Genomic DNA, 25,203 nt, shown 5'->3' with positions numbered 1-25,203 from the left:
CCTCTCCAGCTCTCCAGCTTCTGGCTTTCCTGACTTCATGGATCCAAAGAAGTCCTCCTCATCAGAGATGCTGCAGTCCATGCAGGCCTCATCCATCTTCAAGTCTATGTGGTATCTGATGAAGGTGAGACCTGTGGAAAGGAAAAGTTTAAAATATGTGCATAAGACTGCCAAGCTGCTGATGGCATGAAAATGTAAAACTCTTGAGATGTTTTTTTCATACTAATTTATCACCCTTTGGTTTTCTATAATACATTATAATCCTAAATCACACCAACAGAGTCAGAATTTTCTGGCTCACAATTCAATGCATGACAAGTATTTACCAGCTTTTAAGATGCTCTCATCGGTGGTCCAGGATGTTCTGAATCTTGGCAATCTCGGCCAGGAACAAATACTTCGCATGCATAATCTCTCAACACCAGGGTGATCAGCATAAAGTTTATAGCACTGTCAACTCCATCTTGTCGATAATTGAACCTGGTTGTGTTGATCCCTCTGTGTCATTGTGTGCTGAGCTCCAGACCTTCTTTCTTCACAAAGTCTGGGACATTAGGGATAGTCTTGTGCAACCAGGATCTGGCTATCCTGATGTACCACCAGAACCTCCCTCATTCTCTAACTTTGCTCCTATATCTCTTAGTGAATTGGCAGATCTGATTGGAAATATGAAACCAGCAGGTTTTCCTGAGGACCCTCTCCCCCCGAGGATGGTGGGTGATTTCCCCATTTTGGGCCCCACCATCTTAGACATTTTTAACTCTAGCTTGGCCACTGGGGTGTTTCCTACTTTTTTTAAAAGGCGGTTGTGCAACCAATTAAAACAAAACCTGGTTTAGACCACTCAAACCTTGCAAACTTCCGGCCAAACTCCAAATTACCGTTATTGTCTAAGGTCCTTGAAAAAATTGTCTATTCACAGATTACAGCACATGAATTGCTTTTCTCTGGTTGATGTGTTCCAGTCTGGGTTTAAGCCACTTCACAGTACTGAATCAGCCCTTCTTTGCATGACCAATGACATCCTGGTGGCTTCTGACTCTGGGTCTCCTGTTTTGCTCCTTCTATTAGATCTTTCTGCAGCATTTGATACCATTGACCATGATATTTTGCTGGATAGACTTGAGTCATGGATAGGGCTTAGGGGTACCTCACTTCAGTGGTTTTGCTCATACCTGTCAAACAGAGTTTTCAAGGTTCAGTTGGGTAACTGTTCCTCTACATGCCTTCCACTACCATGTGGAGTCCCGCAGGGGTCTGTGCTTGGGCCTCTCCTGTTTTCAATTTACATCCTCCCCCTGGGTTCCATCCTGAGGAAATATGGCCTGGGCTATCATATCTATGCAGATGATTGCCAGATCTACCTGGCTTTGAACAGGCCAGGTTCCCTCTCTCTTCTGGACCAATGTTTGGCTGAAGTGAGGGTTTGGCTTGCCAACAATTGCCTGAAGCTGAATGATTCTAAGTCGGAGGCACTCCTGATGACCCCTAACAAAACCACACACTTATCTTCTGATTTGGACGCTCTCCCATATTACCTCAAGCAGGGTGTTACCAACCTGGGGGTGAAACTGGATACCCACTTTTCCATGGGCCCTCAGATTAACGCAGTGGTCAGATCGTGTTTTTACCAGCTGCGCAGATTACGTCACTTAAAACTGATCCTGAAACGAGCGCACCTAGAATATGTAATTCATGCTTCTATCATCTCCCGTCTAGATCACGCAAATTCCATTTTAATTGGTTAACCTGCCTCCGCTCAGGCTTCAGGTCGTACAAAACGCGGCAGCCAGGTTTTTAACAAACACCCCTAGAAGAGACCATATCAAACCTGTACTGGTGCAGCTTCACTGGCTACCCGTAAACTTCAGTTAAAAATCCTGATTTTTGTTTTTAAGGCCCTGAATGGTCTGGCTCCGGATTACCTGTCTGATCTTGTCACTCATTATGTGCCAAACCGGGCATTGAGGTCTGCTGATTGCCTGCTGCTTCGCGTTGCAACAATGAAATACAAAACGCGGGGGCGGCGTGCTTTTGTCTGTGCTGCTCCGACACTCTGGAATGCTCTTCCTCTTTCAGTGAGGCTGGCACCATCCCTCCTCCGGTTCAAGTCGCGACTTAAGGCTCACTTTTATGACCAGGCATTTTTAAATCCCTGACTTTATTATTTTACTAGTTTTTTTTATTGACTGCGATTATCTGCTTTGTTGTGTATTCTATTGTTGGTCGTGTTTTGTTTTTATATTGTGTTTTTACGTTTTATTCTGTACAGCACTTTGGTCGGCTGCCATGCTGTTTTTAAATGTGCTTTATAAATAAATTTGGTATGGTATGGTATGGCAGAAGTATTGCAGCTGCAATCAGCTCTGGGTCTTTCATGACTTCTCCAAATCGTTTGTGGATCCCGTTCCGCAGGGCATCAACAAGAGGTCTACACATTTTGGAAGTTGACTTCAGCGTCCTCAGCTTCTCCAGAAAATGGTAAAAGGTCAGCAGAAAGAAGCCCATGTGTACAGATGATTCCCCTTGGAGGATGTTGAGGGCCATGGCAATAGGCTTCATCACAGCAGTGTACTCAGCCAAAAATGCCATTTCAGCAGGACTGAACCTAAAAAAGATATAAAAAACAAAGAAATGAGCCACAGCCAGTTATACAACATTTAAATGACTCTGAATCGTCTGAGTGAAATTTGCAAGTGATTACAAAATAAGCCTGTCAAACTATTTTAAGTAGTCCCATTTATCAGTCTTAAGTCCTTTAAGGGTGGATTCACATGATGATGGTAACGAGCAATACAACTTCTGTCAACTATAGGTTCAATGTTGAGTCCTTGTAGGCTGGTATCTCCGTTTGTTTTGGCGCACACAGAAGACACCACGTTATATACCCGTTCCTTTGTGCTTCTTTGAAGTGAAACATACTTTGAATATGAGGCCAGGGGTGATCGCCGGTTTTAGCATCGAGGACGGTGGCTTGAGCCATTTTCATGCGTTTCTTTTTCCCGTGTCTGTGATACGAGCTCCCCTACTGCAATGTTTACACCTGGTGGTCATGTGACTGCGTGGCAACCATCTGATTGGTGAAAGATTTACAGGTAGATCCACTCGCGGAGTGATCTGTTGTTATTTATTGTGTTAAACTTTTTTTTAAGTGACGAATCAAATTTAGCCGAATATAGCAGAATAAAAGTAGCGTTCCTTCTTCCAAAATATACTCAAGTAAAAGTAAAAAGTATGATGCAGATACAATAATTATGGAGTAGATTTTTTTTTCAAAAACTTACTCAAGTAAATGTAACGGAGTAAATATAACGCGTTACTACCCACCTCTGGTATCACCTAGAGCACAGAGCTGACTTCTTCACCTTCTCCTCATTCAGTGTTCTCTAGACAACTGGAGTCATGAGAACAGAGCCGGTAACAGGACACACTCTAATACTATAGGAACAAAACTACCATCTGTTGATATTTACAACAGAGTTCTTTGTGAAGATATTCTTGAAAGTCATGGAGAATAATAAAATGTGATTCGGGTCTTAGCTCGACAAGAAATTGTTTTCATTTTCGATTCAATTTCAGTCATTTTTTTCTGCAGAAGTCTCAAGGCACCAGGCTTTTCTGTAACCTTTCCAGTTGGTTTTGATCAATTGTTCTCAGGACTTTCTCAGGGTCATGTATTGTTTTTCATTAGAAAACATAATTTGTTTGTTATCTGACTCTATGAAACAGTAAATATAAGAGTTTGACAGAAGAAGTAAATCTAGCTCCAACAAGTTAAGCAATTGGATCAAAACTTTCCACACAGTGGGCGATTACGGGTAGCTAAATGACGATGCATCTTTATGTTTAATAAATACAACACACTCATGTCATCTGTTGTATATAGTTGTACTTGTCCACCTTTCACATTTTAAACACAAACTGCACAATAAAGTCAAAATTAAAATAAAAAAATAAATAAATAAACATATTGAGACCAAAATACATTTCAGAGGAAAAAGCTGGCACAACTATTGATCGAGACTCTTTAGGCACCACACCAAGAAAGAAGCAACGGAAAACTTTATTCTTTGCGTTTTGAGAAAAAAGGTTATAAAAATGTTGAATTTTTAATTCTAACAAAAACAACCCAAGTTTTATTTGATAGTACTCGATGCAACGTTTGCTATCATATGAGTTGAAGACACTCAGATGAAGTCAGACCCACTTCTTCTTCCTTGGCTCGTTTTGTACGTCAGTTCTTTTCTTCGTTGTTCTATTGGAGCTTGATCATCACCTAAAGTTCTTTGTTTACTTGTTTTTCTTGATAAAAAGAAAACAGACACAGTTTCATTCCACTTTCTTCATTTTAATCAGTTCTAATATATGTGAATAACAACAGAGAATGTAGGGCTGGGGTCTGAAACTTCCTCCATTTAGCTCTCACCTTTGACTTTTTAAGATTGTATTTTTGCAGCTTTGGCACCTTAAGGGACACACTTTTTACCTAATAAAGTTTACCTAATAAAGTTTACAACACACGGTTCTGACGACAAATGGGTTATTTTTAAATCTTGTGAACAACACAAGCGTGTCTTTCATCTGGGACGGAGACTTCAGGGGAGGTCTGAAAAGGTTTTGCGAGAAGGAGGACCGGTGCTTCTCTGCTCCTGCTCCTTCCCCATCCCCTCAAACATCAAGATCCTTGAATAAAGAAAACACAGTTATCCGCTTATTGGGACGTTTCTAGACATCATAGCTTTGTTTGTTTTCTACAATCCTTGTTTTTAAAATATCGTTTAATATACAAAATACATCACATGACTTATGATCAAACGTGTTAATTCAGTAAAAACAATCTGTTTAGTAGCTGCTTGGCAAATTTTATAGTTTCACTATCTAAGAAGAGACTCCTCATTCATCCCGTTGTGCTGAACAGTTTCTATCATGTGGTACTCACAGCTTTAGGATTGCATTTCTTTTCCCCAGCATCATATTCAGGAAGTCGTTGTAGCTGATTGTGTCTTTTGATGGACCTCCAGCTACTTCTGACATCATCTTTTTCAGCTGTAGGTGTGTCTTGGTCAGTCCAAGTTTTTCCAGCATACGTTTCAACCCCATCATATCTGTAAAAACCAGTAGATCACACACACACACACACACACACACACACACACACACACACACACACACACACACACACACACACACACACACACACACACACACACACACACACACACACACACACACTGAAAACAAAAGTTTCTCACACGACCTAAAAATAGTTTCTGTAAATGAGCGTCTGCTGTACCTATTTCTCCTTTGTCGTTGAGATCAAACTCCATGTATTTGTCTAAAATCCAAAAACACAAATGTTTTTATTACGATGGAGAAAACAAAACTGAAATATAAATTAGACGTACTTTTAAACAAATCAAGTTTTGAAGCCAGATCTTCCTCTTCTGCATACTTCTGGTCTGAGAGAAAAGCCTGATGACGACAGAAATCTGATTCAGTATTGTGTCATACTGCTGCTCAGCTCCAACAGGCAAACCAGCACACGTGTATTAACTGTCCTTCCAGCTCACCTCATTGATGGAGTTGAGTTTTTCCTCCTGTTGAGACTTCAGAAGACCGTAGGCTTTACCTCCTGTGGCAAAAGACGAAACTCGTTCAGAAAAGTTGTGTAAATGATCCCTCAGCAGCTGAAACAAGTAAAATCAGACATAACTCAATGGGTATGCAAGAAAAAGCAACCGAACCTTGAGGGCTGTTGTCCATTTCTGTGAAATATGCTGGAAAACCAAAACTCACACAGTGTGTGTCAGGGTTTACAACGTCTCAACCGATAAACGCGATAGAAGAGGAAGTGAAGCGACAAAGTATCAGCCTGTGAGGGTGAAGTTCCTGCTTTACATGGCTGAAGCTAACAGTGGTCAGTGTGTGTTGCAAGAAAGAGATGTTGTGCTTGAGCTTGAAAAAGTTGCATTGTGTGTTTTCATGTGCAGAAGATCAGACGTCTCTGTGAGGAGGAACTATGGACCATCCAATAGCAGCCTCAAGCTTCATAAAAACACCAGCCAGGATTTGCTGCTTGGGCCACAAACACAGTAGATGCAATGTTTTGTTTTGGCCACATGATGGCACTGTTACTCACAGGATAGGGAAACCAATCAAAACAATCCCCCTGCCTGAAGGTAAGCATCTCTTTACATATTAAGGAACGAACGGGTCAGAAACAAATGTAAAGATCCAAAGTAAGCGTTCGTGTCGACCATCCATCACCGCTGGGAAAATGGCTCTTTTCTATTTTGGGTTTTTTCTCGTATCCGTTTTATTAAAAGCTGCACCCAACTGCAGTGGTAAGTGTTATCTTTTATTTGAAACAATAAATAAAAACGATAGTTTTTACATTTTATATTTTTCAGTGACAGAAGTTGAAGAAACAATGATAAATATTTTTTTCTCATCAATTATTCTTGTTAAACAGCTGGATCTGCAGCCTACGAGACAGTGATAGGCTTTAAAGACAAAGACGTGGTCCTGTCTTGTTCAGATTTCAACTCCACAAGCTGTAATCGGCTCAGGTGGGTGAAGGCGGCCACAGAGACCAGTGCTGAAAAGGTTATTTTTCTGTGGCCCCAAACATCCCAAACATCCCAAGATGTCAAACGTGCTACTTTGGAAACGATCGAAAGAGGAGAAATTCGTCTAAAATCCTTGGAAAAATCAGACGAAGGACTGTACAGCTGTGAAATCTCTGCTGGATGGGACCGTGTTCGGGTCAAAAACACATCTTTAATAGTGAGAGGTAAAAGCACCTTTTACTTCTTCATTCTAAAACTACCATTTGAGATCTGTAGACTGGAGTACGTGTTGTGTTCTTTCAGAGTGCAAACCCCTTAAACCAAAGAATGCAATTAATGGTGGCTCTGTTAAACTCGACTGCCAAGTGAACGCAACACATTCAAACATCTCCTGGGCGAAGATGAAAGGAACTCAGTCGGTATCTCTGAAAGCAAATGGATCCTTGTTGACCATCCAGTCCGTGTCTGCTGCAGATTATGGTTGGTACCGATGTTCTTACTCGGTCGGACAAAGTCAGCGCTGCTTTATGATCAACCTGCAAGTCCAAGGTCTGATCTTTGACGTTCTGTATAATTACTAACATCATGCTCAAGCTGATAAATATTTCCCATTTTGTTTAAAATATTAGAAGCAGTCTTTGTGCCAACAGTGGTTCCAGATCCTGAAGCTAAAACAACCCAGTCAGGTCTGTCTGATTTTAGTGACGAGTGAAAAAATGAATATTTCTTTCATTAATCTTATGATTGTGTCGTTTCTTTGTAGCTGCCACAGCTCGTGAGATGGTGCAGACGGGAGAGAAGCTGGAGGGGGGTGGGACCTTGGTTCCAGTGCTCTCGGTGGTTTGTGTGGTTGTTGTGCTCGCTGCTCTGACAGGACTCTTCCTTCACCACAAGCAGAGGGTTAGACAGCCCCTCAGGCACATCGCAGGTGGGATGAGTGTGAAAACTCTACGTTAGTGTACTGAGTGCAGCACCATGACAGTATTTCTGTTCTCGTTAATCAGGTCGTCCCAAAGACTTCGAGGAGTTTTATGAGAATGTGACTCTTCCAAATGCAGCGAGTGAGCGCTTCATCATCTCTTCTTGATTCCTTTTGACTTAAAACTGCAAAACCTTACATCTAATAATCCTCCCAGCCACGTTTAGTCGCATCGCAGCATTAACTTATAGTTACTGGCCACTTTACTAGGTACACCATGCTTGCATCACATTTGAGGCCCTTTTGCTTTCGGAGCTGACTCCGTTTCTTATGCCATGAACTCACTGAGGTGATGGAGACATTCTCCAGAGGTTCTGGTCCTTTTTAACATGACAGCATCAAACAGTTACATCCATGATCCAGATTTTTACTTCAACATCCCAAAGGTCTGAGATCTGGGGACTGTGGAGGACCGTTGGAGTCCAGTAAACTCATGGCCATGTTCTAGAAACCAGAGTTGATCTGATCTGTGTGACATGGTGCGTTATCCTGCTGGAAGTAGCCCTCAGAAGATGAGCCCATGCAGTCACAAAGGGATGGACGTGGTCGGCAATGTTTAAAGGGCCTAAAAGGAGTCAGGGAGACAGCTTTTCACTGTCTCACTGCTTTTTTGACTTTGACCTCAAAGTGTGTCTGCTCTCTGGGGGCCCCTTGTGTTCTGGGGGATCCAAACATTCGACTTCCCTGCTTGTCAGCGTGGCACCACTGCCTAACTGTACTGAGTTGCTGATTTCCTGTTTGAGTTGGCAAATTAAGCAAGTGTACCTAATAAAGTGGCCGTCCTCACCAATAAGCTTAAGATGTAAAAGTTAGAAAATGTGTGTTGTTCTTCACCCTACAGATACGACAGACAGAGTCAACAGTTTGTACCAGTTTCAGGAAGAGAGCTTGAGCACTTGTGAGTACCGGTACCGTAAAAAGTGATGTTTCCTCCAAAAATGTTGTTTTATTTACTATATTTTATTCTTTATTTCAGTTCAAACTTAATTGTTTTCAACCTGCTCATGGAAAACACGAAGAGCTTCTCTTGTTTTGTCGTCTGGTCTGAATCCTCTGATCAGTGTTGCATCCTGGTTGTTGAAACTTCTCGTTATTCTAATGAAACTCAGATTGCATTGCTTGTTGTTGATTTCTACTAAACATTTTTCAGTTTGATGACAGATGTAGAGGATTTATAAACACGATTAACATTTTCTAGTAAGAAACATTTTGTAAATGATTTTGTGAGTAAAAACAAATGTTGTTTTCTGAACAAACAGTTTACTTCACCTTAACTGACAGCCTGTAATAAATCATAGAAACCATCATCAGTGGTGGGGACTTCTCTCTTGAAAGGTCTTTGCTCTTTTACTTCCACATCCTGAATGACATCATAAACCTGAGTCTGGGAAGAAGAAGCATGATGTTAAAAAGGCCCTCTAAACAAACCGGAGGCGCTTTAAGGACAGGTGGGTTTTCTCACCATTCCAATTCCAGGATGTTCATTAGCTGCATAAAAAGATGGAGAAAAGTCAGATATTTTATTCTATTTTCATCATGCAACTTTTAACTTTAATTTTATCGTTTGAATAAAAAATAAATATATTTCCAAACTTGTTTCAGTACCTGCATCCTTGTTTTGCTTCCACTTCCTGTACATGTAACATCCTCCTGCAGCTGCACATATGAGGAGGCTGATGAGACCCAACCAGGCGAGTTTCTGCAGAGCTGAGGTGGTTAAAGGCTCATCTGTTATGTTTTCTGTGCAGATATGAGTTTAAGAGAAAATAACCATGCATACACACAGAAATCAGCCTGCCACTCCTTCAGGGCCATGGTTGAACCTTCTCTCTTCACTGAACAAATTAATTCATCTGAGCTTTCAGGCCAAACTGTGAGAAGCATCATGCTGATCAGTGTTTTATTGACAGTCGTTGATCTGCTCTGCCAACCTTCTCGACTGGTTCCAGACCAGCTTAGGTTAAAGTTTTCTTCACATTGTTCAGCACAAGTTAGCACACAGGTGAGCTTCACTCCCGCTGACCCGGACTCTGCCGTAACTGCAATGTTAAAAAATCAACAGGGATAATTTGGCGATCTGATGATGGTTTCTGGATCCATTTAGCAGTCTTGACCCTTACCATCGAGTGTGTGCAGCCTGATTTTGTTGAGGACTCTTTGCAGGCCGGTGGACTCAGTACACTGATATTCTCCTGCATTCAGAGGACTCAGTTTACTGATCACCAACGATGAGTCTTCATCCAGGTGAAATGCTTTTGTTGGGCTGGTTTCAGATGACATGTTTCTCAGTGGTGTTTTGTTCACAGTCCACTCTGTGTTGCCTCCAGAACTGAGAGAGGAAGTGCAAGTGAGTGACACTGACTCACCCACAGCAGCAAACACTTCCTCCAGGCCACCTACAGGAAAACAAACAGCAGTCAGTCCCTTTCTGTACTTATTAAAGCACAACCTTCACCTGTTAGCTTATTACCTTCTACTGTAGTCTCATAACTGACGGAGGCTTTAATCTGGTTGTTCTGTAGGACGTGACATTTCCACGTTCTATGATGGTCCGTCAGTTTTTTGGTGATGAAAAGTTTAGAGAAGCAAGCAGATAGAGTCTCAGATCTAAATCTTTGACCATTTAGTGGTTCATCATTCTGGTCAGTCCATCTGATGTGGATGTCTGAGTTTCTGCTGCAAGGCACGTATCCTTTAAATGTGTTCAGATAACAGTGAAGCTCTATTGTGCCCTCTGCAGGAGTTTGGCTCTCAATAACTTGTGAAAAATGAAACAAAATTAGTTTTCCATGAGAAACCAGAATATGAAATAAAGATAATCCTGCTTACCTTCAAGGATCTGAAGTGAAACACTTGAATTAAGTGATCCGCTTTGACAGGTGTACATGTGGGCATCATCAGGTTTGACTTGAGCGATTTCCAAGGAACAGTCCTTCAACAGATGATACCTGGCATCTGCAGATGTCACCCTTCCATCCATCACCACATCAGAAAACCAGCCTGGAATCATTTCTTCCATCGTCCAGTTTATCGAGGAGCACGACTCAGAAGGTACGCCACATGGCAAACAGATACTTTGTCCTTCAGTGGAAACCACCAGAGACGGATCTGTTTGGAATAGAAACGTGAAACAAAAACAAGAATTTAGTGGTTCTGTTTAATAATGGAAATGGACAGTTTGATCAAACAGGTAAATTGAAGAATCGAGTAAATACTTATTTTAAATATAACAAGATATTTCAATTCCAAAACCAAACAGCAAATTAAGCTTTTTGGCACAAAAAGCTTGTAAAATTAAATTGAATTATTGTCAATTTATTTATGTAGTGCCAGATCATAACAAGAGTCATCTTAAGGCACACCACAAAGTAAACATTCCCAAACAGTTCAGTTCATCATGCTAATAAGTAAAAAGTTTCTTCTATGAGGAACCCGGCAGATTGCATCGAGTCACTGACTAGTGTCATTAGCTACGTTTACTTGCGCAACATTTCTCCTATCTGATTCAAAATTTGGTTTATCAGAAATCCCAAATCTCTGTTTACATGGACACTAACTGAAATGATCCGGTCATGCCGTGAGTACACGCAGTAAGCATTCAGTCAGATTAAATAGGTTTAACATGTGCAGAGTTGTCTTTCCCAGGAAAAAAACATGTCAACAAACACTATCTTGTCCACACGTCCCCCCCCCCACCCCCACATTTTATTTTATTATTCTCTAGCTTTGTTCGTTGACTTCCGTGTTGTTCTCCCATTATTGACCTTCTTCTAAGCTACAGGCTTAGTGGTACGTAATGCTACTGGAGCGGAGAGCAGGATGGCTTACTAATGATCACCCGCTCACTGGCTGGGGAACCCTACTCAAGCTCCTCTGACTTGTCCTGAGCATCTGCAAAGGCAGAAAGACGTCACGCTGAAGTTGCACACATGCACAGAGGACATTATTTTGTTCGAACAACCCGAGTGGGTGTGTACTTGGACGTCAATCGGAATGATGATCAGACTAATCCACCTCTCTCAATCGGAATGAAATATAATTTTGATCACACCGTATCGGATGAGAATATTCCAATCCATATGTTTACATGACGAGTTTTTCCCATTCCCATTACTTGTGCCCATGTAAACGTAGCTAGTGTTTATACTGCAATCCTTGTATTAAGCAAGCATGTAGATATTTGTGAGGAAAACATTTGTAATTAAACCTTTTCTGTGGCTCCCAGACTCTGGAACTCTTTCCCCCGAGCCTGAGATCAGTGGGACTCAGTGGTCTCCTTTAAAAGCAGCTGAAAACTCAACTGTTCAGACTTTTGTGTGACATTTGGTTGATTCTCCATCACTACCTTCTCATTCAACTTTTTCTACCAATTCTGCCTTTTCCAGGATCCACTGATTGCCTCTTTCTTATTCATTTTCTCTTTCCCTTTCCTCAATTTTTCATAACAACTTTTACTTTTCCCAATTTTACAATGTTTTTTTATAATTGGCAATTGCCTTGCGATCTTTATCTTGAGAGGCGCTATATAAAAACATTGTTTTTTCTTCTTCTACTACTTCTTCTCTGGATTTAGATGACTTAATGAATTATAGACCAATATCTAACCTTCCATTTTTATCCAAAGTCCTGGAGAAAATAGTGGCCATCCAAGTATGTGAGCATTTAAACACTAATGCTCTGAGGAATTTCAGTCTGGTTTTGGAGAGTATCACAGCACTGAAACTGCATTAGTGAGAGTTACAAATGATATTCTCATGGCCTCAGATAAGAATCTTGTGTCTGTTCTAGTCTTGTTAGATCTCAGTGCTGCCTTTGACACAGTTGATCACAAGATTCTCTTAAAAAGGCTCCAATGTGTTGTAGGGATCAGAGTGGTTTAAATTCTATCTGTCTGATGTACATGAAAAATGTTCTTCATACTATAGGGTTACTTGTGGAGTACCTCAGGGTTCAGTGCTTGGACCGATTGACAGCACCAAACCCAGCCTCACCTGTATCATCCTGTCACACAGGAAACCCCTGATCCGACACCACATCCTACCTTGCACTCCGGCCTCATGAAGAGACATCAGCAGCCTGCCCCTCCACAGCATGTCATAGGCCTTCTCTATGTCCAGGAACACAGCCAAAACCACCTCCTTGTTCACCAATGCCCGCCTGAGCTCTAGCTCCAGAGGCGCCACAGCGTCCATATTGGAACGCCCAAATCTAAACCCACTCTGGTACAGGGCAAAGAAACTGCAGCGCTCCAGGAAGTGCACCAATTGCATGGTGACCATACGCACAATCACTTTACATATGACGAACGTCAAAGCAATAGGTCTGTATAAATCCAGGGCCCCAGGGGATTCCCCAGGCTTCAGGAATGGAACAATCACCGTGTGTCTCCATTTGGCGGGCAAGCAACCAGTCCCCCATACAGAGTTGATAAAGCATGAGACCTCCTCCAGGAAAAGATCCCCAGCATGTTGCAGCAGTGGGTACCCCAAGCCATCCCTCCCCGGACTAGTATCCCTTCCAGAATGCACGGCCCAGCTCCCCCATAGAGAAATAAAGGTTCAAATCACCGGTCCCTTCCCCCATCCCCCTTCAGCTGACCTAGATATTCTGGCACCATCCCGTTCCGGAAAGCACAGTCCTCCCTGAGACGTTCGCCAAGCTATTGACCCTCTGACAATGAGCAACCAACAGATTCGCCTTAGCTCCATCGTCCAATGCCAACTGGCCCCCATCACCAACCACTGGTATCCTATGACGCACCTGAGTCCCCTACATCCTGCAAACCATACCCCACAGCAATGTAACAGCAGTGTGGTGCCCCAACTTGCTACAAAAGCCCCTCCAGCCAGCCCTCTTTGCAGCCCTTACCACCCTCCTAGCCTGAGCCCTCAACTTCGTATAGGCAAGCATGGACACCTCCACTGGATGCTTCATGAACTGCCTAAAGGCCCTGTTCCTAGGCCGAATGGCAAGGCCACATGTTCCTGTCCACCAAGGGACCATTGACCTCCTAGCAGGAACCCGCTTCCTATGTATGTGGGCCTCAGCCACCAACCTCACACACCCAGAAATGGCCGAATTCCATTCATCCACATCCTGACCTCCCCGCAACTGGCACACTGCATCCTCCAACTGTTGTGCATATAAGGACCAGCGGGCCCGCTTAAAATTAAACCCCATAACCTGACAGCTCGGAGCCTCCACCAAAGCCCTAACGAACCCACTCAGAACCGGCTGATGATCGCTCCAAGGTGCTCCAACATCTCCCACCTACTAACCACCACCGCCAAGTTAGTCGAAGCAATCATCAGCTCCAACCCCGATGAGCACATTCTATCCCCCCTGAACCAAGTAGGCCAGCAGTAGTATCATCCAGCACCACCAGCCCTGACCGATCTAAAAAAATCCTTCAGAACCCTGCTATTTGTATCAATGTTCTGGTCCCCCTACAAACCATTGTGGGCATTAAAATCCTCAAGCCACAACACTGATGCGGCATCCTCACTCAACACACTGTGAAGAGCCTCACCCACCAAGCCCACACCTGGATTATAAAAATTCACCACCGACACCACCCCTTTAGCAGACCACACCTCGGCAAGGTGTCCATGGGCAACCTGTAGTCAACAATACTGCAGCCTGTCTCTGAGGAACGTAGAACAACCCCCACCCAGCCTACCCACCCTATCCGTCTCTCACAAATGTAATCATATAATTTAAAATCCAACACCGGTTTCAGCCACATTTCCTGCATACATATAACATCCAGTAGCGCATCCATGACCTCAATCGTCCAATAAACTCCTGACCATCGGCAGCCAGACTTCTGGCATTTCACTGCAGGACTCTGAAAACCATTATCAAGGGCAGTTCTCCACCATTCCCCCAGCCCTCCACCGCCGTCCACCACCAAAACTGCTCCCGACTTCCCCCGACTACAGGACCACCAATCCCCTGCGAAAAAGCAGTCCTCCAAACCTTCTCTGGGATCCACACCAGAGAAGCCCAGAAGCTGTTCAGCCACAGTCGACACTTCACGTGCTGCAACCGACTTGTTAGTCGCTACAGTCCTCACCCTGCACAAAGCCTCCACAATAAAAGCCAAACACAACGTCTGATCCCCCCCCACCACCACCACCCCAACACCCCCCTGTCCACAACCAACGATGTGTATGTGTGTGTGTGTAGGTGCTTTTATAGGACACACCATGCCGGCATATCAGAGTAAAATTACTGCAATAGTATGTCTATGAACGTGTCATGCCGGCATGGCGTTGCGCAAATATTGCGGCATTCGTTCCGCCTCGCTTAGTAGTAATGTTGCCGCAATGGCGGCTCTAGAAATGTTTTTCAGCAGGTGCTATGAAGGAGCTAGTCTTTTATTGAGTGTGCTATGAAGGAAGTGGTCATGCGTACCTATTGTTCTCTAAAACACCTTCAACACTAGCAGATACACATGCGTGCACAACACCTCAACAACACCTGAAACAATCATTAATATACATCATAAACATATGAACAATCGCTGACTTTTCCATGAAATCATAAACACATACAGCCACACAGAAAACCATCTATAGTGTTGCAAGGTTAGCTAACGTTAGTGTTAGCATTTCCAGCAGCAAAACCCTCGACTGCTGCGGCGGTTGAGGGTTGACTTCATCCAGATCCGTAGGTTTCTGTGGGTCTGAGATCACTTCCAAACATTCATTCGTTTCTGACTGAACCCGTGGAAATTTGGGCAACAAAAACGATCCATTTCACCACTAACTCTACCTTTCACTCGTTCTCAGGTGGAAAATGAGGTCAAAGGTTAACATCAATTTCCTGTTTTGGTTTAAGTTTTTACTATCTCTATGATAATTTACTGATTATTTTTGTTTTGTATGTTAAATATTATCACATCCACATGTTAAATTAAAATTAAATTGTAAAAAAAAATCTAATATTTAATTGGGGGTGCAATGACTAATCCCGGGGTAGCTATAGCGCCCCCTAGCGCCACCACAGTATTGCCACATCGCCCCCCCTGTACGTCACATGCGGGGGGTGGGGGGGCGCCCAGCGACCTCCCTATATCCCATCTTGGTTGGAGAGGTGCCTGATGGCAGTATATTCTAGCTTCAGCTTTGCTACTATAAATGCCAAAATCCTGACCAGGGTGCCGCGGCAAATCCCGTTTAAAAAACGCGATGGTCCTGTAAAAACAGCTTGTGTGACATAAGGAGACGATACTCTTCCAACAGGCCTTCAACAAACATCATTTTCCTTTATTTTTCAGCCACACTTAGATCAGTAAATTTCCTGAAGTTTTAGAATGAAATGAAATTAAAATGTAAGTGACAGCAAAATAAAATGCTAATTACCAGCAGAATAAAGTCCAGCAGCTGTCCCTGAGAAAAGCATGAAACAGAAAACCAGCAATGACAGGAGACTCATCCTTCTTTCAAAAGATGTCTTCTGGATGAAGTTTCTAACACATTGAGACATACCCTGACAGCAGTTCTTTCTTAAAATATAGCATCAGGAAGTGACAATATGACACCACATGGGGAAGCTCTGTTCAAATAAAAAGTTTTGCCCTTTTTGCCCTCGTCTCTATGTGGCATTTTTGTTCTGTGTAAGACATTTTTTCTAGTTCTAATTCGTGAAATGATGAAAATCCACTAATGACACAAACTTCACTGGGATGTGAAAATTAACATCTTCAGATATTTATTTTTGTTCTTTCCATAACAGATCCTGAGTCATTTGCTGCAGAATAAAAGAAAAGTGAACTCATGTGACCACTAGAAGAAAAGGGTTGTGAATGTTTGGATGTTGAGTCACAGGGTTGAGTCAACCCGGTGTTTCACTTAGAAACGTTAGCAGAATGAGTCAAAAGTCATCAGAGGCAGTCTTCTGTTGGACATGTTAACAGATAAATCATGCAAACCTTGGTTTTAAATCTACAGTAAACCCCGAATATAAACAAAACTAAACTTTTAGAATTTGGAAAACTGAAATGTAGAAGAATCCTAACTCAATATTTATTTCAGTGTCAGTGCAAGGCAGCTTAATTTGTTTAGCGACGTGCTTTCCAGGGGCAAGAACAGCAAGAACTTTGTAGAAGGGGTGCATATTGTTGCTTTCAAGTTTCATATATCACCTTTACTTATGGCCAATAAGATGTGATATTCTATATAAATATAGGATATCAACTTGCTTGGTCTTTGAATGTTTAATCAGAAGATTCTAGGATTCTTTACTTCTTTAGTGACCATAACACACTTCGTATTAATTCAGACAGAGTCAAGTTTATAAAAAGTAAGAATTTATTTTCTAAACAAATTAAAAACAAGACTGTCATGTTGGGTTGTGGCTTTTTGACCCACGACATGCAGAATCACACACAAAGGCAGAAGGTAAGTAAAAAGTTTTTTTTGTACGGTGGAGGTGAAGATGAAGGTCGGAGTTCGGGTGGTTCCGGTGGAGTTCTAAAGCAGAGACAGGAATGAGTAGTTGCAGATCAGCAGCTTAAAGAATAATGAATTCTATTTCGTCTAGTCTTAGCCCTTAAGTGACCTGCTATTGGAAGGATGATCTCCGCATCAGCCAATCATGAAGAGCTTAAATGTACGCCCACCAATAGTGGGCCCCCTCGTGGTATATAACCGCAGTGACCCCACTGCTCACCTCCTTTTTCTCTTCATGCCAAGCTTGAGAGCTTCCTTAAAGAGCAAATATTATCCTGAAAGAGCAAATTATCCGAGAAGACGATTTACCAGCCATGTCCAGCAATGCCAGACCCTGCCCGACCTGCCAGACGGGCTCCATTTCCAGCGGTGACCTGCACGCTAAATGTGAGGTCTGTCTCGGGGCTCACCACGCTGGCCTGGCCTTGATCCCGCAGGCCTCGTGCCCATTCTGTGCCACTCTGCCCGTGGAGGAGAAGATTCGCCGGGTCGAGTACTTCACTCCCGCCGCCGCCGAAGAATTTCCCGTGGCTGACTCGTACCCGCTGGACAAGGCTTTGGATTTCTTCAACGCCGGTCAGGAGCCGGCTGGCTTCAACCGGCTGGATGACGTCACCGACAGCGAGAACTACGACGAGGCGGCACCCCTGCTAGACATAACGGAGGTCGACGAGCCTCGCTCAGCGGGTCCTTCTACCCCAGTGGCTTCTCGCTCCTCCCTGCCAGCAGTAAGAGCACTGCTCCAGGAGCTGCCCGCCATCATTTCTGCGGCAGCAGCCCGCAAGCGGCTGGCTGTGCCTGAACCGGCCCCGCCTGAAGCGGATGATTTGGCGGGAATTTTCGGGGCAACTCAGACACGCTGTCCAGACCCTATCTGGCCACGCTTTCCCGCTGCTATGAGCTGCTGGTCTGCTGCCTTCTCCGAGCCTGCCAAGCTCAAGGCGCCTGTCTCCACGTATGCACTCATCACCAAGGTCGAGGGGTTTTCCGACCAAGGCTGGCCGTCCGTTCCTCCGCTAGAGCCGGACTTGGCCTCGCTGTTTGGCACCAAGAACCACCTCGCTGGCCCGCGAGCTGTTCCCGCTTCAAAACATGACCAGCTGCTGATGCGGCTCACAGACCGCGCACATCAGTGTGCCTTTCAGACCGGCACTGCAGGGAATAACATCACCCTTCTTGCCTTCAGCGTCTCAAAGATGAAGGAGGAGCTGGAAGCTCCCGAGGAGTCGAAAGCCGTCATTACTAAGACTGCTGATGCTATCCTCAATTTGTTTGCTGCTGTGCTCACCGGTTCTGCTCGCATCGCTGCCTGGCAGACCCTCATCCAGCAAGCAATTTGGCTCAAGGCCCTGCCCTCCATTCTGGAACATCTGCAAAGGGAGATGCTGGATGGCCCCATCACCACCAATGTTCTGTTTGGTCCCCATCTTAGGGGCGTCATTGAGAGGGCTCAGAAGACGGCCGAACTATCGGCTATGGTGCGAGACCTGGTCCACCCTCGGTCAGCCTCGCACTCCGGCCGTTCCACCAGAGGATGGGACGAACGGCGCGGAAGCTTCAGACGCCCAGCTGCACCGCCCGCTCCACGGAGCCGGCCTCCCGCTTCGGCTCCACATCAGCGGGACCAGCGAGATGGCGGACAACGGTTCCGGCGGGGCCAGCAGACACTGTCTTGGCAGTCCCAGGTGCAGGAACCTCGCCAAAAGCAGCCACGGAAGTGACTCTTTGGGGGGAATGTGTGTGTTAATGATTGTTATGATGTTGATGTTGGTTTTGAAATAAAACCCAAAAAACATCACTTAAAGAGCGCAATCCTACAGTCCACCGCAGAATCCTCTGCCGAGTTCTCACACATGTTCCCCACACCAAGCACTGCAGCACGCATACATGTTCCTGCAGGTACAGGTAGTCATAATACACGGCCAGCCGTAAGGGTGCGCTCCATTTGCGCTCCGGCCCCAGCATCCGGCCAGGCCCAACTCTTCCCGCTCTCCCCACACCATTGGGTGGGGCGGGATGTCAGGTCGCAGTCTCGACCACGCGCGGCGGCACAGTGCGCGGCTCCATCCGCTGGCACTCTGTCGCCCCCGTGCACGGGCCTGGCTCCTACTTGTCCTTCACTCTCGGACTCCACGCTCTGCGGTGCGGACCAGCCTGTTCCAGCTGTTTCGCACTCGCCCTTTCGAGCGCAGCCCTCCATGGGTTGCCCCCAGTTCTCTGGTATGGACGATGGCGGTAAGGGCGCATGTACAGCCCTCAGACGTGGTTTACGTGACCGCGCACACGCGTCCACTGTCAGAACGCGCGCACGAGTGGCGCCGCCTTTGTATCATGAGCAAATGGATTTCGGACACCATTCATTGCGGTCACACACTTCATTTTCAAGCCACTCCACCTCCCTTCAACGGGATTGTGGAGATGACGTTCACATTGCAAGTACAGTCTCAGGCCCTAGAGCTGGAGTTGCAGGAACTTCTGTCCAAGGACGCTATTTCCCGGGTCCCCCATGGACAACAGCTCTCGGGCTTCTACTCCCGCTACTTCGTAGTACCGAAGAAGTCGGGAGGAATGAGACCGATTCTCGACCTGTCCCTGTTCAACTGCTCCATAGCAATAATGCATTTCCGCATGTTAACGATGAGACAAGTCCTGGAATATGTGCGCCCCGGGGATTGGTTCACGTCAATCGACCTGAAAGACGCATACTTCCACATACCAGTAATTCCAAACCACCGGAAGTTTCTGCGTTTTTCGTTCAAGGGAGTTCAATATCAGTTCAATCGCCTCCCTTTCGGCTACTCGCTAGCCCCGCGCACCTTCTCCGAATGTCTGGAGACCGCGCTGCAGCCACTGCGCACGGAGGGAATGAGGGTCTTATTTTACCTGGATGATCTTCTCCTGTGCGCTCGGTCCAAGGACGAGGCGTCACAGCAAACCAGGAGGTTGACAGAGCATCTGTCAACCCTAGGGTTTTCTATAAACTGGGAGAAGAGCTCCATCCTTCCATCCCAGTCGATTGTGTATCTCGGGGTGGAGTTGTACGCCTCCCTAATGAGAGCACGTTTGTCGCCTGCAAGAGTGGCAGATCTCTCCACGGTGATCTCCCGTGTACAACCCCGCAAGATCGTGAGAGCCCTGTTAGTCATGAAACTCCTGGGCATGATGTCCGCAGCCCATTCGGTGGTGCCGCTAGCTGCGCACGAGGCGCTTGCAACGTTGGTTCATCCGCCTCCGGGTGCACCCGATACGTCAGAAGAGGCGTATGTTGAGGATTCTCCCTTCAGTGGGCGGGGATCTTGCTCACTGGGGGAACCCCTGCATACTCTCACGCGGGGTTCCCATCGGACGTCCTGCGTCACACGTATCTGTGTTTACAGATGCGTCACTGTCGGGGTGGGGGGCACGTGCTTGTCCCATACGATGGCAGATCGCTGGCCCTCCCACATGCATGAGCACATAAATGTGTTGGAGCTTACGACAGTGAGGAATGTGATCAGACACTTCGCTGACCTTCTCGAGGGCCGTCATGTCGAAGTTCACACAGACAACCAGGTGGCGGCAGCCTACATAAATCGCCAAGGGGGAGTTCAATCCCTCCCACTGTTGTGTGTCGCCACAGATTTACTGTGTTGGACACATGTCCACCTGCTGTCCATCAGAGCCATCATTTTCTTCCGGCACTCACAGAGAACAGTCGCTTCTGCCTTTTGCTCCCTTATCTGTATTTTCCCAAGGCTCTTTTTGTCCCGTCTGCCTACAGAGCGCTTCTCTGCATTTCCTCTGCAATCACTATTTTTCAGCATGGATTTAATAAATTGGTCATTCAACGCGATTGATAAGATTTTTTTCTACAATGAGGACGGAGGAGGGGGCTCGCGCTTGCCCTCAAGGGACACACTCAGCGGGATATATGTTCGATTCCTGGAAGAAGTGGAATATCATCTGTCTCTCTCAGCTCTCCATTGAGGACGTCGAAGATATGTGGATATTTGGCCTGATGATCGCTGGATTTCTTCTGATTGGAGTGGGAGGATATCTGGCTTTCCATAAAATTGGTATGACGGGGGCGATTGGAGGGCGACCCGCAACCATGGACGGCACCGTCCGTGTGGATACCTCACAGAGTGGGTCGTTGCTCGAGGTGAATCGCAAGCTGGACAATGTCTTAGCTGCGTTATCGGTGTTAGCACGCAAGATTGATATCATCTCGCAAAGGGTCACCGGACGGTGTGGAGATGTTTAATCACTGAATTGGCTTCACTGGAGGACTTGAATGATCAATACAGACTTAAGGCAGAGAGGAAAAATTATCTCTGCCTGACCCAAACAAAGTTCTGTTATCGAATCTGACGCCATAAGCAGCCTTGGAGTTGCATGCAATAACCCCCACGATGGAAGGAATGCAGACAAATGCTGTGAAACTCTATCCACCCACCCCCCGCCTTCAGATTGTGGTCTCCAGCGAGGTCATTACGTTGAAGGAACTCTCTGCTCTCTGTGCTTACCCATGACCTCCCTCCCACCTGCGGATTCAACTGGTTGAGCACCACACAGGCAGCCCCCGCTGAGGAAACCAGGATCCCAGCCCCTCCCTCCTACCTACCGGGTCTCATGTTGTGAACTGTGACGTTCGTGCTTACATGTCGGGTGTTTTTTTGCATTAGAGTGCTACACCCTGCTGGTGTAACCCTGTTAATGCCTTTTTTTCTCCCTCCCCTGAACTTTCCTCATGTATTCCCTCATTCATCTACAAAAGGAGCGCCGTCATGGCTGCTCCCATGGTCTGCCTGTATCTGTCCTGTCTATATGTGTGTGTGTAACCTTGGTCAGGTTGTACTATGGAGTCAAGTTCCTATGCTCTGATCTGGAGCGCTGGCAATAAAATTCATTCTGATTCTGATTCTTCTGATTTTACATTCCGGGGGTACTGAATGTAGCGGCAGACATCCTGTCGAGAGGGGGACCCCGCGACTCCGACTGGCGTCTGCATCCTGCACCGATATCACAGATCTGGATCAGGTTCGGGGAACAGGCTGTGCATCTGTTCGCGGCTCGCGAAAACGCTCAGTGTCGCCTGTGGTTTTCCCTGAGTCCCCGGGACGGACCCCCGCTTGGGGCGGACGCCTTCTCACACTAGCCCTGGCCTCGAACGCTCCTTTATGCGTTTCCACCAGTCCCTCTGATCTCCCGTCTCTTAGACTGAATTCGGTCGGAACAGCTCTCAGTGATTCTGGTGGCTCCCAGACGCTTGTCCGCGTCATGGTTTCCGGACCTGCAAGCGCTAGTGTCCGGCTCCCCGTGGAGGCTCCCATGGAGAGCGGACGCCCTTCTCCAGGCGGATGGGATAATCAAACATCCTCCGGAAATAGGCCAACGACTGTGGGTCTGGCCGCTGAGCGGTCATGCTTAGAGGCTTCTGGGCTGCCGCATGATGTGGTCGCCACGATTCAGAGTGCTCAGGCGCCCTCTACCATTGCGTCTTACGCTGCTAAATGGGCAGCTTTCCAGAAATGGTTCACAGAGTGGAATGTTCAAGCGCTCTCCTGCCAGCTGGCGGATGTCCTATCGTTTATGCAGATACTGATGGACAGGGGCCTCGCATTCAGCACTGTTAAGACATATGCTGCAGCTATCTCATCCTGTCATCAGGGTTTTGGAGATAGATCTGTTTTCAATCATCCCCTCACAAAACGTTTTCTAAAAGGTGTCAGGAGGAACAGACCTGTGTCCCGCCTGCTATTTTCCCAGTGGGACCCAACGGTGGTTCTGCGTGGCTTATCTGGAGCCCCATTTGAACCCTTGGACCAGGTCTCACTCAAGTTCCTGTCACTTAAGACTGCATTGCTGCTGGCGCTAGCATCAGTTAAGAGAGTGAGTGACCTGACCGCCCTTTCAGTGGCTCCCGCATGCCTCAGGATCCGGGAAGATGGCGGGTCTGCAGTTTTATGCCCCAACCCAGCCTTTGTGCCCAAAAGCATTAATGCTTCCTTCAAATCCAGGTCAATTTCATTCGCTGGACTTTTTTCTCCCCCCATAATTCTGCTGGGGAGGCGGCTTCTCACCTTCTCTGCCCGGTGCGCGCGCTTGCACGATATGTGTCACGCACTTCAGGGATTCGTCGCTCACAAAACCTGTTTGTGCACTATAGGGAGTCTTCCCTTGGTCAGGCGCTGTCGACCCAGCGTTTTTCACACTGGCTATGTGACACCATTTCACTCGCTTACACATCATCAGGGCAGGATCCCCCTGAGGCACTCAGGGCTCACTCAGCCAGAGGCATTTCCTCTTCTATGGCGCTCCACAGTGGTGTGTCAATGGAAGACATTTGTCAGGCTGCTTCATGGGCTTCACCCTGTTCCTTTACTCATTATTATTTACGAGATGTGTCTTCAGGTTCCATCACTCGTTCAGTGCTTGGACCCCAGCAGGCTGAATGAATGTTCATGGCACCTCATTGGCCTTGCTGAGATGGATTTCATCCTCTTGTGGATTATGTTTTTTAGTGGGGGCCCCTGTTTTATCGTGGCTGCCTCAGTCTTTAAGCCTGGTCTGAGGCTGAACGTCCCTCACTAGAGGAGATTTGGTTGGGTGTGTCCATTGGTTGTGTTAACCAGTGGGGCGTAAACCCATCCAGCTGCGCTTTATTCCAATAGCAGCTCGCTTAAGGGCTAAGACTAGACGAAATAGAACATTTGTTACGTATTGTAACCCCAGATTCTATGAGTCTAGTCGCAGCCCTTAAGCCACTGGCCCCACTGGTTATGATGGGAATAAGAGCCATTGGAGGTGAGCAGTGGGGTCACTGCGGTTATATACCACGAGGGGGCCCACTATTGGTGGGCGTACATTTAAGCTCTTCATGATTGGCTGATGCGGAGATCATCCTTCCAATAGCAGCTCGCTTAAGGACTGCGACTAGACTCATAGAATCTGGGGTTACAATACGTAACCAACGATTCGGCTTACGGTTTCCAGGTTGTTGGAGAAGGCTTTGAGAGGAGGGTAAGTCAAGGCTGGCTGAGCGGGTCGAGTGAGAGGCAGTAATGGCAGCAGAGTCCGAGATGTCCAGGTTGGCAGGTGGGGGTTGGAGAGCAGGCGGTCAGTGGCGAGCGACGGGGCTGGCAGGCAGGGTTTGAATCCGATGAGTCTATTTCTTGATGATGGAGGCTGGCTGGTGGACGAGAAGTTCCTGAGGAGGTCAGAGGAAACAGGGCAGGTAAGTACAGGGAAGCGAGGTTTACGGGAGATAAAAACAAACTAGAGACAGGCAAGGAACTGGCGAGAATACTACCCAATACTGAGTAATCATCCGGCACTGATGAGTTGTCCCGACGCTCCTTAAATCCCCTGACCACTGATGAGCAGATCGACGGCAGCTGCTCTCCGGACACACCCACCCGCACACAAAAGACTCAGCACAACACAGAGGGTAACTCAGCACAGACCATGACAAGGACAAGTTAACTAAGACTCCTGTGATGGATGAATCTAAGTGGATGGGATGTGATGCATGGTGACTGAATTGTGTGTGTTTATCAGAACCTTGTATCTAGAAGAAACTGAGTTCTGGGTGTGAAAAGAATTTGGTCTGCATTAAACTACAAAGTTGGTTCTTATCAAAACCACAGACGCAATTCATGCTGTGTCTACCTCACCCTTTTGGAGACACTCGTCGCAGATCCGGAGGTCAGGAAGGTCGGATGACCTCTAGGCACCGAAGTTCAGTAGATCAACGGCAGCACCGACTACTCCAGTCCCGAGATGTCACCAGGCACACAGGTTGGAACTAGTTTGCGACTAGAAGGACTCTTACGGAGTCTGAACTGTATCAGCTTTGTTCTGCAGGAACCGTTTGCTGCGTCAGCTTCAGCATGCAACAAGTTTTGACAGCTTGTCAAGAGATGCGGTGGTTAGAGAGTTTTCCCCCGGTGGCCAGTCCGAAGCTCTGCTCAAAAACTAACTGAATCACTCAGCAAGTGATTCTGTTTTAACACTCCCATGTTGTAATTACATGGCCAATCAGGACAAAAGAGGTTAAGAGGTGTTAACAAACAAACCTCAGAACACACGTCTTTTCCAGATACAAAAGGCGCTCTGATTTGTGGATAAGAAAATATCTATGTGCATGCAATTACTTTAACTTGCGTCATGGAGATATGGTGAGTGTGTGCTTGTCCAGTCAGTATGCTGATTAAATATA

The 25,203-nt window shown here is 46.1% G+C and overlaps 4 protein-coding genes across 5 annotated transcripts; 1 reads left to right on the top strand and 3 right to left on the bottom strand.

Annotated features, from left to right (window-relative positions):
- Positions 1–4,327: 4,327 nt before the first annotated feature.
- LOC107378674 (allograft inflammatory factor 1-like) lies at positions 4,328–5,952 on the bottom strand. Of its 2 annotated transcripts, none has more exons than XM_015949013.3 (6): positions 5,745–5,952; positions 5,571–5,632; positions 5,406–5,472; positions 5,294–5,335; positions 4,940–5,105; positions 4,328–4,683 (listed from the first exon to the last, which is right to left on the bottom strand). In XM_015949013.3, the coding sequence occupies exons 1-6, from the start codon at positions 5,761–5,763 to the stop codon at positions 4,596–4,598; spliced, it is 444 nt and encodes a 147-aa protein (XP_015804499.3). In that variant the 5' UTR covers positions 5,764–5,952; the 3' UTR covers positions 4,328–4,595. The 2 variants fall into 2 exon arrangements, with proteins under 2 accessions (XP_015804499.3, XP_015804500.3); XM_015949014.3 differs by having other exon boundaries at positions 5,571–5,687; positions 5,797–5,913.
- Positions 5,953–6,137: 185 nt separating this feature from the next.
- Positions 6,138–8,855, top strand: LOC129163303 (junctional adhesion molecule-like). Its single transcript, XM_054740329.2, has 8 exons — positions 6,138–6,344; positions 6,473–6,793; positions 6,873–7,118; positions 7,199–7,255; positions 7,333–7,497; positions 7,574–7,630; positions 8,390–8,446; positions 8,525–8,855. Exons 1-8 carry the CDS (start codon positions 6,278–6,280, stop codon positions 8,533–8,535), a joined length of 981 nt encoding a protein of 326 aa, XP_054596304.2. The 5' UTR covers positions 6,138–6,277; the 3' UTR covers positions 8,536–8,855.
- LOC107378673 (uncharacterized) lies at positions 8,490–16,064 on the bottom strand. Its single transcript, XM_015949012.3, has 8 exons — positions 15,915–16,064; positions 10,378–10,656; positions 10,019–10,306; positions 9,669–9,944; positions 9,333–9,587; positions 9,154–9,255; positions 9,011–9,036; positions 8,490–8,932 (listed from the first exon to the last, which is right to left on the bottom strand). The coding sequence occupies exons 1-8, from the start codon at positions 16,036–16,038 to the stop codon at positions 8,819–8,821; spliced, it is 1,464 nt and encodes a 487-aa protein (XP_015804498.3). The 5' UTR covers positions 16,039–16,064; the 3' UTR covers positions 8,490–8,818.
- Positions 16,065–16,757: 693 nt separating this feature from the next.
- LOC139070180 (uncharacterized) lies at positions 16,758–24,642 on the bottom strand. Its single transcript, XM_070551913.1, has 4 exons — positions 24,606–24,642; positions 24,302–24,414; positions 23,970–24,260; positions 16,758–17,024 (listed from the first exon to the last, which is right to left on the bottom strand). The coding sequence occupies exons 1-4, from the start codon at positions 24,640–24,642 to the stop codon at positions 16,863–16,865; spliced, it is 603 nt and encodes a 200-aa protein (XP_070408014.1). The 3' UTR covers positions 16,758–16,862.
- Positions 24,643–25,203: the final 561 nt, after the last annotated feature.

Source organism: Nothobranchius furzeri, chromosome 5, assembly GCF_043380555.1.
Source record: "Nothobranchius furzeri strain GRZ-AD chromosome 5, NfurGRZ-RIMD1, whole genome shotgun sequence".
In the NCBI taxonomy this organism is placed as follows: domain Eukaryota; kingdom Metazoa; phylum Chordata; class Actinopteri; order Cyprinodontiformes; family Nothobranchiidae; genus Nothobranchius; species Nothobranchius furzeri.
Note: the sequence above shows the minus strand (reverse complement) of the source record. Positions and strands in the feature narration are given on the sequence as shown.